General features: G+C 36.8%; 1 protein-coding gene across 1 annotated transcript in view; it reads right to left on the bottom strand.

The window, feature by feature from the left end:
- Positions 1-21,168, bottom strand: part of prkar1b (protein kinase, cAMP-dependent, regulatory, type I, beta) — a 64,084-nt gene that overhangs the window by 24,605 nt on the left and 18,311 nt on the right. Inside the window, exons 5-6 of the mRNA XM_039662757.2 lie at positions 3,916-3,977; positions 1,867-1,913 (exon numbers count right to left, since the gene is read on the bottom strand). Coding sequence (XP_039518691.2) covers positions 1,867-1,913; positions 3,916-3,977 — 109 coding nt within the window. The remainder of the gene's footprint in view (positions 1-1,866; positions 1,914-3,915; positions 3,978-21,168) is intronic.

Raw genomic sequence — 21,168 nt, 5'->3', positions numbered from 1 at the left:
GTTGTTAGTCTGTTCACATGTAAAGAGATAATTTACATATAGTAGCAAAAACAGTAATTCTAAGAGTCAAAGAGAGCGTGGAAAATGCTCATAAAAACTAATCTATGACTTCATGAAGGCACAACTAACATTATAAATGGACTCTTGGGAAAAAATAAAATGCTAGAAAAGTGTGTAAAAGGCCCCTTTTAAATAAACAATCATATTTACTGACAAACCAAGAATGGGGGAAAGAAAATACTACAGATTCCCAGGGTGATAAAAGCAAATTCTAAATAAATCTTTACTTTAAAGCTTCTTTAAAACAAAACAGGGAAATGGATTCTCTGTGGAGATAATGACACATCACTTCTCTTGAATTTTATCCATGCCATCTCTAGGAAGGCAAAACAATGGCTGTCACTGTTCTTGTTTTCTGTAGTGTTAAAAGAGGCCGGTGGGTAAGATAATCATTTTTATTGTATCATATAGACCTACTATAATATGTAGGTCTATCTGATAAGATGTTTCAGAAATGTTCGGTGGATTGAACATATGAACATTCAGAAATGTTCATATGCTAATTGTCTGAACGTCACACGGTTACATTCCCAGGTTACATTTCAACGCAAAGTCAATAGGGGAAAATTAAACATTAGAGTAAACTGGCACATTTCAGCACATTCCCATCTCAAACTTTCATTACTGTATTGATTTTTATTTTAAACTACATTTGGTATTTTTTTATTTTAAGAAATTAGCATACATTACAAAAATACCAATACGTATAAATATATAATTAAAAATAATAAGAATAATGAGAATTTATTTTACATTAATAAGAATATGGAGTGCTTAATTGTCATTAAAATAGATATTTTTTTTCTATGCAACAATTTATTTTTTATTTATTAAGATATATTTATCTTGAGACTTGACTTATTTACTTATTTTTATTTTGTGGTAATGGATCATATTTCATGAGATTCACCCCATTACATTGGTTATACTGAAAAATATATTGTAGATGTAGATGAATCAATCCCAGAGTATCTGCTCACTGCTGTGGCGGGCCTTAAAGTGTCCCTATTATTACTAATTTTCCATTGGATGTCTCCTATAACATGTCTACATGGATTCAACGTCAAAAAACACATTAATCTTCACATAATATGCTTTCCAGCATAACCTCTTTTCTCACAGTGTCTTAAATGGTTCGATAAATGATTAACCCCTAAACCCCTCCTTTTCGAGAGTTTACTCTGCTCTGATTGGTCAGATGGCCCAGTCTGTTGTGATTGGTCAACTGCTTACAGCACGTGTCTGAAAACAAAATGCCATTAGCATATATGAATTTCAGCTCTGAATCTTCTTCAGCACTTCATATACAGTGATCAATTCGTATCAATTCACGCCCAGGTTCTCATCCTGTGGAAGTGCATCAAAGTGGATTTACTTTCACAGAACAGAAAACAGCGTCTTCTCGACATGTCAAAAACAAGAACCAAACTCTTCTAGGTCTCAGCTAACTACAGTGTTTCAGGGTCAAAGTAGACGTTGTTCACAAGGCAGGCCAATATATAGCCAATAAGTGGGCATTTTGCAGATTTGTTACAATCCTATATAGGCTCGAACAGGAAGTGTGACTGGAATTACTGACAACTCGTTTCAGGCAGAATCTGTTCTTTCTTTTGGGAAACAATAACTACATTTATCATGCACTTTGACCTTTAAAACTTTGAAGACCTTTCACATTCACAAACCTCTATATTATCCACTGCATGAAAGGTAAAATCAGAAAAAGCATAATAGGGGCACTTCAGTGAAGTTTGTCCTGATAAGTTGCATACATGTATTATAGAAACAGGTATGAAATACTGCACTCACATCAACTTCTCCTTGATCAATCACATAGAAGTTGTCTCCTTCATCACCTGAGAAAGAAATGAGAAAATCGTGAGTTTATTCCAATCAACCGACCTCAGAGAGAAGACTACAGATACATAACCCTTTTTCCATCCTGTTTTTGCTCAGTAGTGAAAATCTACATAAAAAAACTGAACATGCTCTACCATTCAAAAGTTTGGGGTCAGTATTATTTTAATAACTATTATAACTCACTATTTTAAATCCATTTATATATGAGCAAGAAGTTAATTCTGCAAGTCCCCACAGATAACAAAAATGGACCAAAACCCACAAAACTTTTTCCTATTTTAATTTCATGGGACCTTTAAATTCAGGATGGAAAGGAGGAAAAGATAAATAATTGTGTCTCTTTCCCAGATTCCATCCCTTTCCAACTCCCAATTTCCCAAGAACACATCCGTGCATTTCAAAGATAAAAGATGGCACACCACTTTAAAAACGTCACCACCTCCCAAGACAGTGTCATCTAAATGATTCCCAGGCTTCATCCTCTACACCCCATTTGAGAGTTTAATGGACGGTTGGGCGTGCCAGAAGCCACAGGCTCTGATCAACATTTCCAAGTTAAAGGCCATACATAAAGCATTTCTGTAGGTTCAGAATGTCTTTGAGGTTTAAGTGTGTGTTGAAGTTGGTGTTTGGGATCCTGGTAGCAAGTGTGTGTGTGTGCGTGAGCCGAAGAGTTAAAAGAGTCCGTGATCCGTGCGCTGCCGAGTTCATGCGGGTTCACGGGGCTAATTAACACCGAACACACTAAGCGCTCGTAAATCACACAAGCAATTTATCTTAACACACTCACCGATCGCTAGTGCCCTCTCCCTCTCTTACTAGCCGTCTCTCTCTCTCTTTCAACCCATTCAGCTCATTTTTCTTAGTATTGTTCCTGTCTTCCTGTCTTTTATCACCTCTGCTCTGAAGTTTCTGTTTTTTGGCCAACAGATCCTTGAGTCACAGAGTGCAGTCAAATATTTGACAAGAACAAAAACACACACACACACATGCACACTTCTACACACACACAAACTTTGTACATTCCTAGATCTACTTTTATGGGCAATCTGTCCATGTGAGATAAATGCTTTGAAACTCTGTTTCAAGAATTGCATTGCACAGAGAATAAAATCTCAATTGCTTTATGAACTCCACATGAAACCAAAAAGAGCTCATTGTTTGACTATAAAAAAAAAAAAAAAAAACTCATCACCGTTCCTTCTAACTAAAACAATCTGCAATGCATTTGCACTTTTGATAATGATTTCCTTAGGTTTGCACTCTTGAATGTTGCACTGCATGCACTGTATATGCACTGCAAGTACATAAGAGTAATGTAGCATTAAATAGAATTGAAAACATGACAGGTACATGACCACAGACACCTTTAGCTACGCAAGCTCTTTATGTTGTGCAAAAGGAGTGTATCATAATAGGATCATTTAGATCATAGTACAATTATTCCCCACATGTTATCATTACCTAATCTTAAATAAAATTGTGCTCCATTTAGATGATAAAAATGTAATTTTTTTAGCTTAGCTTAGCTTTATTTATTTATTAGCTTTAATTCATATTATGCCTTAAAACAATATTTAAAATCCAACCAATAACTATTTCCTCCAGTATTTCTGTAATTGTGGCAAAGTTGCTTGTTTTCCAGTTTATATTAATGGAAACTATGAGTGTTGATATATTAATTGACAGTCCATTTTGGATGTTTTCTGTGTGTGTGTGTGTGTGTGTGTGTGTGTGTGTGTGTGTGTGTACAGATTTGACTATGAGCTCCAAAATGTCCTCATTATTCAAAAATGTGAAACCTAGTGACCAAGTGAGGTTTTGCATATGTTTTATGAGGGTTATGTTTAGGTTCCAGTTGATAGAAATTGATATCCAGTTGATATCCATTATCCAGGTGATAGAAAATAACCTGATATAAAAAAAAAAAATAGGAGTCCTCATTGATGTCCTTACTAATATAGTGTGTGATAAACTACAGGTGTTTCTATACTGTACCTTGCTGGATTACCGTTTCCCCTGCGATGTGAGTGACTGGGAACATGGCATCAAATATGTCACTGTGGGGTAAAAAAGAGATACATTAGATTATTCAATCATTGGTAATTCAAAAACACAAATACAATACTCTGAGTTTAGTTCAATAGTAATATCAGTGTTATCTTTACAGCAGGAATACCAAGTGTCAAGTGCATGTGTGGTCGGCCATGTCAAAGCTACTGTATCACAAACTTATTTTCACCATCTCCACAGAAACACACGTTTTATAAAACTGTACAAAAGACAACAAACAGTAAATGCTGAATCTCTGCTCTTCAAGGCACACACCCTTGAATAAGAAACAATCGTGCCTGTGTGAAGGCAAAGAGTGTCGTTGGTGTTACAAGTTTATGACACTGATAATGCACTTCCATTCTTTGTCTTTTTTCGGCAGCTTCTGGTGTGTCAGTCAATACACATGACCCCTGACTCTGTTCCCACAATACACCTCTACCGTTACTGCTGACGGCTGGAAGCAGTGTTTATTCGCTTGTGCTGCTGTTGTGTTGTCATTGCCTCTGTCATTGTGTTTATGCCATGTTTACATGCTGAGTAAATATACTTGACATCTCCTCAACAAGCCGCGTGACTTGAGGAATCGTTCATGTCTGAAACTCAAAAAGTGTGGGATGAGTTACTAACAAGTGTTGTTTTAGTATTATTAATAAACTATAATAGTATTCATTGATATTCTGAATTATAATTTTTTATTAGATCGGTTATATTTTGCTTTAAAAAAACATTTAGCTTGTTTAATTCTGAACTATTAATAGCTTTTTCAGTTTTAGTTATTAAAGGAGAAGTTGCTGATAATTTACTCACCCCCATGTGATAAAAGAAGACATCTTTCTTTCTTCAGTTGAAAAGAAATTAAGGTTTTTGATGAAAACATTTTTCTCCAGGATTTTCTCCATATAATGGACTTCAATGGGAACCAAACGGTTCAAGGTCCAAATGAGAGTTTCAGTGCCGCTTCAAAAGGCTTTAAACCACACCAGACGTTGAATAAGGGTCTTATCTAGGACCCTTCGAGTCATGACTCGAAAAAAGATTTGTTCATTTTGATGAACGAGTCCGAACAGGAGAGTCACAAACGCGAACAGAGCAAGTCGAGCATTTGAGCTTATAAAACTTAAACATTTATATATATTTTTTTTTTTTAAATGACCGACCGTTTCGCTTGATAAGACACTTATTCATCGTCTGGTGTCGTTTAAAGCCCTTTGAAGCTGCAATGAAACTCTCATTTGGATCTTGAACCGTTTGGTTCCCATTGAAGTCCATTATATGGAGAAAATCCTGGAATGTTTTCATCAAAAATTTCATCTTAATTTCTTTTCAACTGAAGAAAGAAAGACATGGACATCTTGGATGACATGGGGGTGAGTAAATTATCAGCAAAAGCTTTTTTAAAAGTGAACTACTCCTTTAAGTACAGTACCTCTATACTTCTATGATATAACTCAAATTTAGTAATTTAACACTTTAAGGTATTCTAAGAAAGTTTTTCATATAGTATTTAACTTTATTTTATTTCAAATATGATTTTTAATAGTTGTAGATTTAATTTTAGTTAAACAATGACAACATTTTGAGTTGCATGCCAACAAACTGAACGAACCCCAAACCCAATATTACCAATAGTGGCATAAGCAAACACCGCTAATTATGCAACTAAGGCAGGGCCTAAAATTAACACTCGTCAAGAGCCAAATGAGAGTAAAAATCGGTGTTGGCAAGTATAAGAAACATTGTCAATTGCCAGTTGACCGGTATCATTTTTATGAATTATAAAAAATGCAATATTGTGAGAACATGAACGTGAACGACGCTCCGGACAGTTGCCAATCAACCACAAGCAGATGCGAAAGAAAACTTAAAAATTGTTGCTGTGCGCAAACATCTTAAAAGCACGGACAGAAATCCACTCACTGCTCTAGACTGAACAACCCTTTTAACATTAAATATTAATCTGTTTCACGGCTGGTAAATAATATTTATGGCCGATAAAGTCACAGGCCATTGGCAGGTGTGGCAAAAAGTTACTGAACTAAGGCAAACAAAACATGTAGGAACATCAAGCGGTTGTTAAAATAAGTTCCTTTGAGTTCATACTTGTGAATATAAAAGTTATTGCATGCATTGTACTTCAGACGAAACAGTAATGCAATGATTAGAGGCATTGAAGCTCATATTCCAGTCTTGAGAGCAAATAATGGAGCATCTGGTAGGTGGTCTTCAGTCACAAGCACTTGGTTTTAGAAGTTTACTGAGTGTAAAGGATGTTTATTTAAAACGCTCCACCACGAGAGAGCTCTCATCAGTTGTCTGGCTGAGGGGATTCCCCGGCACTCAAACCCATTCACAACCCCGCGGCGTTACGAGACTTACGATTTCAGAGGGAGATGACGATGACGGCTCCCTGGAGAACTCAACCGCGGCTATTTCAGCGAGGTAAAGTGGTTAAAACAGCGCTGCGAGTGCCTATTAAACGAACCAGGATGGTTAAGCTCAAAGTATGATGTCACGGAGTATGATGTCAGATGGAGGAAAGATCAGAGGAGAAGTCTTGAAGTAAAGGGAGGGGAAAGGGACTGAGAAGGTGGCCGGTGATGAGCGGTGGTGGGATCGGTCTTGAATTTGAGAAAGGAGTGGGTTGGAAGTGTTTGAGAAGACTGCAAGGAAAGTAGTTCAACTAGTGGCGCTAGCAAACGACAAGGTCACGGGTTCAATTCTCCAGAAACAAACTACTGGTTCAAAAGTTTGGGGTCAACTTCTTTCTTTTGATCCTGAATAAAATGCATCACTTATCACAATATTTGTACATATCCAATATCTGGACATCTGACCTATGTCTAAACATGTGTAGCGATTGGATCATTCTAGTTAGGGAGGGAGACTGACGTAAACACAGACATCGAATACGAGTCATGCCTTGTGAAAGTAAACAGGAGACACAAAAAAAAAATTAATAAGTTCAAAAGACTGGATTATGCATAAATCCTCCAAAGTCTTGGAGATAAGCAAGCACATATTTAATAACCAATGCTTATTTCCAAGCCATAAGTTGAGGAAAAAGACGGTGTTCCCACAAGGTTATTTTAACCAGCAAGGTTTAAGGCATGGTCAAAAAGACCATACTGGATGACTATATTTACAGCTGGGTCCACTAATGTGCAAAAACCACTCTGGACCAACATAATCAGGGTTGCTGCAGGTTTCGCAAAGTCAAATTTAAGACTTTTTAAGACCCTTTTAAGACCATTATGAATGAAATTTAAGAAAAAAAACGTACAAAGGAAACGCATAACAAGTCTTAAAATTATTCGCAAAGTAATTTAATTTATTTAAACGAAATAAATCAGTACAAACTGTCCTGTGATTTTGGAAATTTGTTCAGTTTTTGTTTTTATAAAATCCCCTATTCCAAAGTGCGTAATGTAGGCCGTTTTTATCTTTCCCGCACCTGAAGGAAACATCGTTTGAAACAATGTAGGACTAGTGTCTTGTCGCCGTGTGGAGAGCACCTCCGCTATTAGTGTTGGCTCTGATCAAAAAGCAAAATCCAAATCAACAAAATCAGATCCTAAATTCAGATATTTCAAGCCAAGTATCGCTAAAATTCCACGTCCCCATAGCTGAATAAAATTCATTTCATGTCTGTCTGTGGTATCTGAGATACCCACCAATAACACAAACCATCAAAACTGATTGGCTGTTGCATGTTGGTCTATTTTGTAGTCGTAATACAGCGAATTAATAACTACAACTACGTAATATAAATAAAAAAAAAAACATTCCAAAGCGCTGCGGGATTTAAATGGACATAGGAAAATTAAGACCCGTTTAAAAAGATCTAAGACCTAGAACACAATACTTCAGCAAATTTAAGACTTTTAAAAGGCCTTAAATTGTGATTTTGAAATTTTTAACTTTTTCAGACTGTTTAAGACCCCGCGGAAACCCTGATAATCTAGTGTTTTGAGCAGGGGAAGGAATTAAAAACTAGAGACGTAGACAGCAACATGAAAGAGAACAGGTTTTCGTCTGGACCTGTCTACAAACGTGCGGGAGGAGGAAAAGTTACTGAGTGAAAACACAAGTTTTGAGGGGTTTAGGAAGAGATTAGAGGGGAGAGCGGGACACATTGAAGAACACGAGACGTGTCAATGTGGATGTTGAAGACACCATGTATGATGTAGTAGAGCGTAGTCTTCTGGGAAAAGCCTGAGTGAGTAAAGTATTCAAAGTTCACATTCAAAAACCACAAACTGATTGAGTAAAGTGACGTTCACTGCTGTCAGTGAATCAGCAACTCATCACCTGCTGGGTGTGAGAGAAGACGTTTTGTTTGATGATGTACCACCAATGCAGAAAAATACACTAGCATTCCAAATTTTTTTTTTTGTATAGTTTTAGAATTTAATTAATGCATTGAATTGATCAAAAAATACAGTAAAGGACATTTATAATGCTATTTCTATTTCAATGAAACACTGTGCTTTTGAACTTTCTAATAAATTAAAAAAAAAAAAAAACATCACGGTTTACACAAAAATATTAAGAAGCACAACAGTTTTTAATTTTAATGGTCATAATCTAATTTACAATTTAATTTACAGCGTCTGCACAGCAGTCTTTAAATGACTGTTTTCATGTGCATGCGCATGACCACAAAATCTAATGAGGCTCCTAAATCATCACCCCTTCTTTTCTTCTTTAATTGATTCTCACACTTTCAAAGGGAAAGTGTTAAAAGCACCAACATTAGGTCTCCTTTATTTGTCCACACAAGCCTGAGCCTGCCTTATCCTCGTAAACGTCAAGAGAAAAACAGCAGAATGCAAAGGAACAAACAGATGATATTAACATTAAAATGTGCACTTTGCTTTAAGGCAGCTGAGGTAAAGGATGTTTTGGAGCCCAATGAGAAAAAGTCAGGTTAGAAACAAAATTAGGGTGAGCAAATGATGCGAACTCTTGCTTCAACACTCGAATGACGTCATTTTTACTTAATCATCAGTGAAGTCACATCAGAGGAAGAGGAATGTCTGGTTTAGAGCATCTGATTGTGACACTTAAACCCAGAACGTCTGCATGTCTTCTGGGTGTTTATGTTTCATGTGCTACACACTCAGTGATAGTTCACCCAAGAATGAAAATTCTGTCATCAATTACTCACATCACATGGAAGCTTGTTTTCTGCAGCTGTCGTAATCATGACTTTATTTCTCAAAATTATTTGCGAGATATAGTCGCAATTGAGTGTTAAGTAAACTTGCAGTTCTGACTTGATAACATGCAACTGCGACTTTAAATCACGCAATCTTGACCTTATTTCTCAAAATTATTGCAAGATATAAAGTCGCAAATGCATGTTAAAAAGTCAGAATTGCGAGATATAAATGTACAATTGCGAGAAGTAAACTTGCAGTTCTGACTTTATAACATGCAATTGCAACTTTAAATCACACAATCTTGGCCTTATTTATCAAAAATATTGCGATATATAAAGTTGCAATTGTATGTTATAAAATCAGAATTGCGAGATATAAGCGTACAATTGCGAGAAGTAAATTTGCAGTTCTGACTTTATAACATGCAATTGCAATTTTAAATCACACAATTCTGATTTTATAACATGCAATTGCGCCTTTAAATCACGCAATCTTGACCTTATTTCTCAAAATTATTGCGAGATATAAAGTTGCAATTGCATGTTATAAAGTCAGAATTGTGAGATGTAAACCAACAATTGCGAGAAGTAAACTTGCAGTTCTCACTTTATAACACAATTGCGGCTTTATATCAGACAATTCTGATATAAAGAGATACATTTGTGAGAAAGAAAGTGAGAAAGAAAGTGAGAATTGTGAAATAAAAATTCGCAATTAACTTTTTTCTTTATTATTCTGTGGCGGAAACAACCATCATGTTGTTACAAACCCATACAACTTTCGTTCAGGTTCAGAGCCCAAATTAAGATATTTTTTATGAAATCTGAGAGATTTCTGTCCCTCCATTTAAAGTTTAAACAAAAACTCTATGTATGTTAACTGATCAATGTTTATATGTGAATAATTGTTTATGGCCCACTCTATAAGACGATTTGCAGATGTATTTAGTATTAACAGGTATAAAAAAGAAGTCTCACTGCAACAAGAGTTAAACTTCAGTGTGTAGAAAAAACAAGGACTGAATCGTTCACTTAAAAGAAAGGCTTTATTGTAATTTATGTTCGAAACATAGCTGTCTGTGTTTGTAGACTAATTGTATTATGTGAAACGAACTGCAGTATCTAATGATTTCAGTACATTTGAATAAACAAAATGCATTTCAAGGCAGACTGTATGCATTTGAATTATTTTACACTATGTTTATGTCTTTGAAAAAAAAAACTCTTATTCTCACCAAGTCTGCTTTTGTTTGATCAAAAATACAGTAAAATCAATAATAATGTGAAAAAATATTACTATTTAAAATAACTGTTTTCTATGTGAATATATTGTAAAATGTCATTTTATTTCTGTGATCAAAGCTGTATTTTCAGCATCATCACTCCAGTCAGTGTCACATGAGAAATCATTGTGATATGCTGATTTATTCAGAAACATTACATTATTATGAATTATGATTATTATTATTATTAATGCTAAACATTTTTTAGGATTCTTTAGTGAACATCATTTATTTGCTATGGAAATCTTAGAAAATGCACATTTACATTGACACAATGCACTTGGCTTTTGTCTTTCTTATTTGCTTAACATATTTTTAAGTGCATTTGTGCCATTTAATGCATCCTACAGAAACAACTCAACAATTCTAAGGGCCGAAACGGCAAAACATCCACATGCGAATGTGTTTATGAAGCGCCAACCCTGTTTCACAACAGATAGAAAGGGACAAAGTCAGACTGATAAAGCGTCATTAACAACTTCTCTCGGGATTATCAGTGATTTCCCTGTATCAGTATCACTGTAGGGTGGAGAAAAGCACACCCACTAACATAAACGTATACAAACGTGCACACACACACACTGCTCTTATCAATCATGAGGAGCAGACGTGTAGATCTGTTTATCCACACTGCAAAGGGTTGCTATGAGGCAGGGAAAACCCAGTTTAATTGGCCACGAGCTACGTGTTTTTATGTGTAACATCGCAGCTGTTATGGACACACTTTTTCCTTTGGGATCCATCTGTCTGTCTGAGCTCGAAGCATGCAGTCTATCTGTCTAGTCTATACGTCTGTCTATCTCCCAGTCCGTCTGTCTGTCTTCAGTGATGGATGGATTCATCGACAGTGACACCCACACTGACACCCACACTGACACTCCAAGCCAAAGGAGTAAAAAAGCTGGAAAGACTGGCCGGCTGTAAGAAGCATCTCTTAAATGTAATTGAATCAGCCTCTTAAAAGCAGAATGAATGAATATTTACAGTGTCGATGAGGCAAGCATCAGTATTACTCAAAGAGCAATAGACAATGAGGTTTGACGGCGAGTGTGACGACCTCATCCTGCACGAAACGCACAAAAAACACCTCACACGTTGAGGAAAACCAGCTGAAGTAGACCGTGGATTTTGAGGCAGGAAAAAGAAAGAATGCAGGAATGTTTGGGAGGGAGGAAAGACAGCAGAACAACAGGAGGAAGCCAGAGGAAAAGAGAGACGGACTGGGATGGAGGGAAGGAGAAACAATGGTAATAATTGTCAGTTTAAGACAGTCGAATCCACTGTTAAGCTTTGGCGTACAAAAGAAAATCAACACGACACCAGTGAGATTAAAAGTAGAGCAAATGGAGACTTTTATTCAAAGTCTCAGTAGAATCTCAATAGAAAACACTGTACAGTATTTCACAATTTTAGTGTTTTACTGTAGTTTTGATAGTCTTAAAGGAGAGCTCCGGTGAACAATGAACCTTTGGTCTAATAAAACATTGGTACCTAGTCAATCGTTCTCTGAGATTTATTTTCATAATAATGGAATGTAAAGAGTTTTCTCCTTTAAAGGAGAACTCTGGTCAATTTTAACATTGAGTTAATTTTTTTGCACATTTGGAGTGCTGTCAGTACAGACAAAAACGACAAAATCGGTGTTGCCTTCACAGTGTTATCGTCTTTTTAAAATTTACACCCTGTATACTTGACTTGACCTGCTTTTAGCCTCTTAACATCCCTGATTTGTCATTACGAGTGCACAGCCATGTGAGTGGTGTTATTAAGAGTGACCATGGTCAATCTGACTGCAGTAGATGTGAAAGATATGAATAAAAATGATGTTAATTCAGCTAGCTCACATACCTATATTTGTTTCCTGTTTTTGGTCGAAGCCCACAGTAGTCGATTGTCGAGTTCACGCGCGCAATCATTGGTGAATATCATCTCAAACCTACCACTGTGTGGTGTTCTGAGAATATCAGCTCAAATGGATAGTTCATCCGAATCAAAAGTAGAACACACACAGTTTGAGGTTTGAGATGATATTCACTAATGATCGCGCGTGAGATCGACAATTTCTTGTCTCTATAGACCTTATTCAGCGCAGCGCCATGACAGGTATGAAAGTGAGGCTATGAGGGATAGACTTACCGTGTTTCCAATGGCATCCGCTGTAAAAAGCTGAATAAAGCTGCTAGATTACTTACAATTTTCCACAGCTTACGTTGTCTTGAGTTTTTTGTCAACTGAAATTTCTTGGAAAGATATTTTTCCAGTGTTTCATGAGCAGAACAATCCGAAAACACATTAAATAACAGTACAGCCCATTGAAGAGATGCATGTCTATCCCTCACTCGCTGTCATTTTCATTAAAAATCAAAGATGGCGCTGCTGTGAATAAGGCGTATGAAGCCCCTTCCTCAGAAAAGCACAATGCACTCTGTGTTGTCATTGGTCAACCGCTTGGAGCGTGTTTTGGAAATGTCACGGCCCTTACCATAACCAATAGTTTCAACACACTACTAACTCAACCAGGCCTTGCCCACTTTTTTTTTGAGTAGGCCTGTGTGGGAATTATTTAATTGAGGAATATTGTAATGTGTTCGCAGAAGAAAACGCAAGATTACACACTACAGCAACATTACACACTAAAAGTTGAGAATGTAAAAAAGCATAATAGGTCCTCTTTAAAATAAGCTTTACGTTTTCTTATTCAAAATATAACAATTTCTTATTTTTTTTCTTTTGATTTTGAGGTGAAATATGAGCCCGGAGAGTCTCTCTTTTGAACCACAGTGAAAAAAAAAAAGCAAAAACAAAAAGTGTTGACAGGACAGAGGCTCCGTCTTTCTCACATGTCCAGATCACAAGGATGACCGTCTCACCTACACACACTCACACAGGAAATAAAAACAATATAAAAAAATGAAAAAGCAAACTAAAGTGTCTGACATTTCACAGGAAGTGCTGCCTGTCTCAGAATCATTTGTTTCTCTATTTCCAGCAGAGGAAAAGGAGAGATGTGTTTGAAGAGGAAAGCTCAGCACAAATATCTCACCCCCTTTTGTCCAGTGTTAACGGGAAAGGCTGTTTACACTGCTCACAGGAGGAGACGAGAGGAAAAGAGGCCTAAAAGTGCTGGAACTGCATTTACTGGAACAAATTTAGAAAGGCAACAGCAGACAGATCCAGCTCCTACTGATTACTCTGCACACATTTCATGGCAGAATAAACTGGAATGGGTGTTTTAACGGCAGATGCCAATCTCTAGAGAACAGGGAGGCCGAAGACCGATAACTGTATTACAACATATAAAACAATTTAACATTAGCAAATAAGAAATTGAACTACATTTTAAAATAATAAAATAAATACATATATATATATATATATATATATATAAAATTATAAACAAATAAATAAAACATAAATTACACTTACAAGAAAATAAATAAATACATAACTGATTAACTTATTAATATATACATTTGTAAATGTATTTATTTTCAGCAATAATTAAATTAATTTTTATATATTTCATTTTTAAATTAGTAATAATTTACTTAATGCAATTAGTTCATTAGTAATAATTTACTAAATAAATAAATAAAATGTATTTTCATATATTTGAATACATTTCAGGTAAATATTGCATTTATTTATAATATCATAATATCATATTTTCTTTGAAATGTATGCAAAGGTATTTGAAAACAGTATCGAACTAAAATGATTAGTTGATTACACAGTTTATCCTTATGGCTATTTATTTATTTATTTTTTTTTACATTTTTTGTTCATTCCGAAAAAAAATCTAAATCCCTTCAGAAATGTTTAGCGATACCGTTCCAGTGAATTCCAGAGGGATGGCAGGGAACGGGTGGGTGGTAGCGGGTCGGGTCAGGGGGCCCAGACGGGCCAAAACAGCCCATTAAACACTCTCACACTGAAGACATGAGAGTGAGGATGGAAAAGAGGAATATAAAAGAATGCAAACAGGACGAATGTGGAGATAGAAAGAGTTGCTTCTTGCGGCGATTGACCTCATTAGCAGAAACTCCCTTTGTAACAGCAACAAAGCTATGCTAAATATTGACCACACACAGACTCGCACTTTACAACGGCACTACTAACACTCGCGGGGTAAAACTGCCACAGCAATTCTGCACGGGAAGAAAGACGAGCGAAACTTCCAGCTGGGGACAGCCTTCACTGCACTAACACACACACACTTGCTGCATAACTGCCCAGACAAACATCCTCGGGCCAAGTCAGTTAAGGCTATTCATTAGCCAGCCACTTTTTCTCCTTCCTGGTGAGAGTGTGTGTTTGTACGAGTGCGATTACGACATCGCTGCTGCCAGAGCAAACACACCTGTGTGGAAGCTGTCAAGTGCCTCCCAAAAGCGGCCCACATCACAGCCAAGCATCGCAGCTTCCTGTGGGCCAGAGTTTAACAGCTCACAACAACATAACAGCTTCAAATTATACGGTGTTGATAACCATACAGCACTGGTATATGACGTCATGCGCTCATTTTCTCCGCTCTGCCGTCTGGCACTAAATGAACCGGTCCGATTGTGGATCATCTTGAGTCACGGACATCTGAATTGGACAAACAGCATCTCTCACAGGATGGACAGTGTAACTGCAGGGGTCTCGTGGGTATTGTGTTGTGGTCTTTTGTTTCCAACAGGGTTCAGATTCAGAATGGCAGACAGTGTCAGTGAAGACATTTATAATGTTACAAAAGTTTTCCAATTCAAATAAATGCTGTTTTTTTTAAACTTTCTATCCATTAAATAATCCTGAAGGAAAAAAAAAATCACAGTTTTCACAAACAAATTAAGCAGCACAACTGTTTTCAACATTGGTAATAATCAGAAATGTCTCTTCATCGTCAAAACGTCATAGAATGATTTCTGAAGGATCATGTGACACTGAAAACTGGAGTAATGATGCTGAAAATTCAGCTTTGATCACAGAAATAAATTACATTTTAAAATATAGTAAATCTTTCAATAACGATAAAAAAGAAAAACATTTGAACAGTAGTGTCATTTGAAATTAATTTCATTCGGATCACTTGCAAATTCTAATTCTAAACTTTGGGTGTACAAAACAGTCATAAATAGCAAGCAACCAATCAAAACACCCTAGAAACATCATAGCAACATGCTAAAATCCCTCAAACTGCATAGCAACACCCTGGCAACCGCCCAACATGTGACAAGCGAAATCAGAATCACTCCTCAGAAAAATATAAGCAGCACAGTTACTGTTAAATAAAACTATTACACATTTCTGTAACTGAAAACAATATTCAACGTAAGTGAATGTATTTTACTTATTCAGTTCGTTTTTTTAAGTATTAAAACTACTAAAATTACTAAAATCTTTAATGAAAACTGAAAATATAAAACAATAAAACTCATATATAGCATATAATAATGACCAATTATCTGATTCAAATTTCTAGAAAAATTCAATTCTGCTAAATGTACTTGATTAGCAGTTAAAGGCCTCATCAAATAAGCTAAAATATTTAAAACAAGCGCACAAGGAAAGGGGGAAGTTTGTGAATTAATGTAATTTATAGAGCGTTCTGTATAATTCTGCAGGCTTAGATGCCATGCATAATGAAAATGTTGTTTAATAATGAGCCTATGATTAATGCCTTGACCTCATACGTTCATAAAGAGCCCCGTCTATCTCTCGCTCTTCTGAAGAGTGCATCATTTGAGCACATAAAATGTACAGCCACCTGGTGTTGGAGCGTTTGAGCAGATTATGAGACAGATCTAAGTGTCAAAGGTGTCCTCCATTAGCCTGAGCTCTGAAACTGTGATTTGGGTTCATCCGATACAGAGTTACATCACCCGCAACTTCCTCAGCACCCCATTTCCTTTGCCTAAAACAGACTGGGTCAAAATAAACTGGCCTTAAAAGACATCTGCTGCGTGTGTGGCCTATCAGATAGTCTATGAGCTGTGCTATTTAAAAAACACTTAAAACCAAACGGTTGATGATCGGGACGTCACGTCTCGTTACAGTTTTTACTCGCAATGCGCATACGCTGTGACCGAAGAGATCAGATTCAGAAATGACCGTTTAATGCCAAAGAGCTTCGCTGAGAAGTTCATTAATGATCTGATGCACTTTGTTGTTTCCAAAGATGTTCACTGTCCATCAGCACTGGGATATGAGAGCAAAGGGCAGAGGCTGCTGGGTCAAAGGTCAAGGGTCAAAGGCCAGAAGGGTCATTACTCGCTGCTTAATTGGTGGATTACCCCAGCTGCATACTCTATGTGAATGCAAGGACACACACATACACACACACACACACTGGAGAAACTAGCACTGGATTAACTAAATCTGTGTGCGGAGGAAAAAGCATTTAACGGTTTTCACTAACAGGTATATAATAACTTTTTTCCACTTTGAATATATATTGAATTGCAATTTAATGATGCAAAGCTGAATTTTCAGCATCATTACTCCAGTCTTCCATGTCACATGATCTTTCAGAAATCATTCTAATCTTGATTTTTGTGGAAACTGTGAAACATTTATTTCAGGATTCATAGGATTTTGATAGAACAGCATTTATTTGAAATAAGCTATTATTCTTCACGGTCACGTTTGACCATTTTAATGCATTTTTGCTGAATAAAAGTATTAATTTCTTTCGAAAAAATAATACTGATCCCAAACTTTTGAACTACGGGTACTGTAATTTCCATTCATGCAGCAAGGAAGTCAATCAGCCCACTACTTTCAGTGTCACATTCTGACCTGTGCATTTGTGCTTCAGACTGTCCGTCTGCGCTGCAGAGAGACTGCGCTCATGGTTGAGTGTCGACTAATGCAAGAATTTCATTGAAAATCCAACGCCATCCATGTGCTCAGGCAGGTTGCAGCATGCAGTTTTATGCAGTGATTTGAAGGCTAAAGCTAGATAAATCAAAGTAATCCCTATAATTCTACCACGGAGAGGAAAAAATCTTTGGTCATATATAATGGAAACTTTTACTTATCATTTGGTAATTTATTGCTGTTACAAAATGCAATTATTAGAATGAGCACAAGAACTGACAAGGCCACAAGAACTAAAAATATAACCGTATCTCTTCTCTTAAAAAAGGTGCTGAAGAAATATAGATAAGTGTTCATACGATTCCCAGACAAATTTAATGAGCAACATATTATTAGTGGTGCTTGTTTAAATTTGTTTTAAGTTTGACCAAAATACCAGAAATTGTGCTTTCTAAGTGGCTGAAATGGCAAGTCATATACTGGCTAAACAGAAGCTTAAAGTCTTCCATAGTCAATAAAACTCATCTTTGATCACCAAAATGGCATATTTAAATGTTTTATTTCCTGTGGAAAAAAATATTCATGACTTTAAATAGCTTGATTGTAACTCTACACCCTTACTTCACTTGGTACAAGTGGACCCATGAATATGCATATGAGCCCTGCCTCCACTCACTCACACATGTATCGTTCTCTACAACGTTGGACAAATAATGTCAATTAACCCTTATGTGCTGTTGTGGCTTTTTTCAGCCACTAAGGGGTATTTTTTAGTCTTAATTTGGCCATAACTTTTTCCTTGTTTCAGCAAATGGAATGATTTTTGGTGACAAATCTTATTTTGACACATATTTTGGGAAAATGCTTTGAAATTTTTCAAAAACTCAACAGTACACTCTGGGCAAATTCACTACCCTTTCGTTATGTTCGTGGCTGAAAAAAGCCACTACTTTAAACTGCCGTAAAAATGCATCAGATAAATTATTTTTTTTGCATAAATCTATTAACCGACCTCAGTCCTGATCAAAACTACTAATTTTTTTTTTTAAATTCAGGATTTTAACTCTTTAATTGCCAAATTCATAAATGATGTCACTGATTTGGGAAAAAAAACACACAAAATGACTTATTTTCAATATAAAATATGATTGTGGACTGGATTTTTTTTTACCTTTTATCACAGTCTTGGACATGTCAAAGATTAGAAACAACATTGGTTTTGATGCATTGTTAGTTTTTGTGTAGCATCAGATTTTAACTTTTTCTCCCTCATTTACTGTTCGTGGCTGTTTTTGCCCCATTGACTTCCATTATAACCACATTTTTTGATTGCAAAGCCATGACACCATAAAATCATGCATTTTTGATTGTTGATGGTTTTCCCTGTTGGGAAGAGGTAAAATTAGTAATTTTTACTGTTGATAACCAGGTGCAACCATTAACCCTTTAGATAGGCCTGTGCAAAAAAAAGCTTAGTTTCTGGCTTTTACATGGAGTTATATGGAGTATAATAGCATATTACAGTGTGTATATGTGAGTGTGTGTGTGCGTGAGTGTATGAGAGAGTGTGAGAACTCACCTTGATGCGTCTGAGAAAATAAAATATACACTTCAGCTCTCAAAACTACATGGAGTAAACAAAAACAAAGTAAGTGTATTTATGCATCTGCTGCCTTTTGATGGTGAGAAATGCAGACTAAACAAAAACAAAGCAAGTGGATATAAACGCTTGTCATTTGATGGTGAGAAGAGCAGCAAGCAACATGAGAAAGGGCTTGACTTGTAGTGAAGTTTTAGAGATGATTATGCAGCCTGACCCCTCCAGCGACCTGCAGGAGGTATTGTCTTCTCACTCTGACCGCAGACTCAGGACAGTCAGATCCTGGTTTGGATGTGGCACCCTCATCATCATCTCAAGCTTTCACTGAAGACGAGGAGGATTCAGAGGATCCTGGATCTGGGTGGACTGGGAGAATCTTGAGATGGACATGGTGGCTCTGAAAATCACACGACCACTGCGATCATCCCACAGGCAACGTGTGGACTCCCCTCTGGATCTGAAGACGCTGGCCAAAATCAGTAGCCCCATATAGGCACAGAGATCTGTGGAGTCCACCCCAGTCCAGTTTCTCATTGTGCGGTGCCCATGGAGGTTGGTCATGCTGACAATGAGGTCAGTCATCTCCTCCGTAAAAAACAGATTGAACACAGAATCCATGTTCTGGACCCTTGCGATAGCATAGCGTGTCGGCCCTCGACTCACGCCTCTTGCAGGCTGAAGAAAAGGAATTGTCTCCGCATTGGTGGAAAACCATACTTCACCATTTCTCCCAATCCACCCAGATCCAGGATCCACAGAATCCTCCTGCTTTCAGTGGAAGCTAGAGCTCATTGAAGGCGAGGAGGATTCAGAGGATCCTGGATCTGTGGACTCCACAGATCTCTGTGCCTACATGGGGCTACTGATTTTGGCCAGCATCTACAGATCCAGAGGGGAGTCCACACGTTGCCTGTATAGGATGATAGCAGTGGTCGTGCGATTTTCAGAGCCACCATGTCCATCTCAAGATTCTCCCAGTCCACCCAGATCCAGGATGCTCTGAATCCTCCTCGCCTTCAGTGAAAGCTTGAGATGATGATGAGGGTGCCACATCCAAACCAGGATCTGACTGTCCTGAGTCTGCGGTCAGAGTGAGAAGACAATACCTCCTGCATCTCGCTGGAGGGGTCAGGCTGCATAATCATCTCTAAAACTTCACTACAAGTCAAGCCCTTTCTCATGTTGCTTGCTGCTCTTCTCACCATCAAATGACAAGCGTTTATATCCACTTTCTTTGTTTTTGTTTAGTCTGCATTTCTCACCATCAAAAGGCAGCAGATGCATAAATACACTTACTTTGTTTTTGTTTACTCCATGTAGTTTTGAGAGCTGAAGTGTATATTTTTATTTTCTCAGACGCATCAAGGTGAGTTCACACACTCACGCACACACACACTCACATATACACACTGTAATATGCTATTATACTCCATATAACTCCATGTAAAAGCCAGAAACTAAGCTTTTTTTTGCACAGGCCTGTCTAAAGGGTTAATGGTTCCACCTGGTTATCAACAGTAAAAATTACTAATTTTACCTCTTCCCAACAGGGAAAACCATCAACAATCAAAAATGCATGATTTTATGGTGTCATGGCTTTGCAATCAAAAAATGTGGTTATAATGGAAGTTAATGGGGCAAAAACAGCCACGAACAGTAAATGAGGGAGAAAAAGTTAAAATCTGATGCTACACAAAAACTAACAATGCATCAAAACCAATGTTGTTTCTAATCTTTGACATGTCCAAGACTGTGATAAAAGGTAAAAAAAAAATCCAGTCCACAATCATATTTTATATTGAAAATAAGTCATTTTGTGTTTTTTTCCCCCCCAAATCAGTGACATCATTTATGAATTTGGCAATTAAAGAGTTAAAATCCTGATTTTTAAAAAAAAATTTAGTAGTTTTGATCAGGACTGAGGTCGGTTAATAGATTTATGCAAAAAAATTTGAAAAAAATATTTATCTGATACATTTTTACAGCAGTTTAAAGTAGTGGCTTTTTTCAGCCACGAACATAACGAAAGGGTAGTGAATTTGAACAATGCACAAGGGTTAATATATGATTAATTATTTGGCCTGACTACGTTATCAAACAGCTAATGATATTATATTATATTATATTATATATTCTCTTATATATTCTATATAAACTCCCTTGCTTCACGGCATAGTTAATGATATGCTAAAGCCCGTCCGCTCATTGATGTGATTGGATAGGTAGTTTGTGACGTCAGAAACACCAGCGATTTCAAACCGTGTTTTTGAGATTGAGGGAGAAAATACTCAGCAATGGTGCTGACTAATGAATTTGCACCTGGTTTGTCTTAATGCATATCAAAAACACTA

The sequence above is a fragment of the Pimephales promelas genome, chromosome 3, assembly GCF_988280905.1.
Source record: "Pimephales promelas chromosome 3, fPimPro1.hap1.1, whole genome shotgun sequence".
In the NCBI taxonomy this organism is placed as follows: Eukaryota; Metazoa; Chordata; class Actinopteri; order Cypriniformes; family Leuciscidae; genus Pimephales; species Pimephales promelas.
This window is presented reverse-complemented; position numbering and strand designations above follow the sequence as displayed.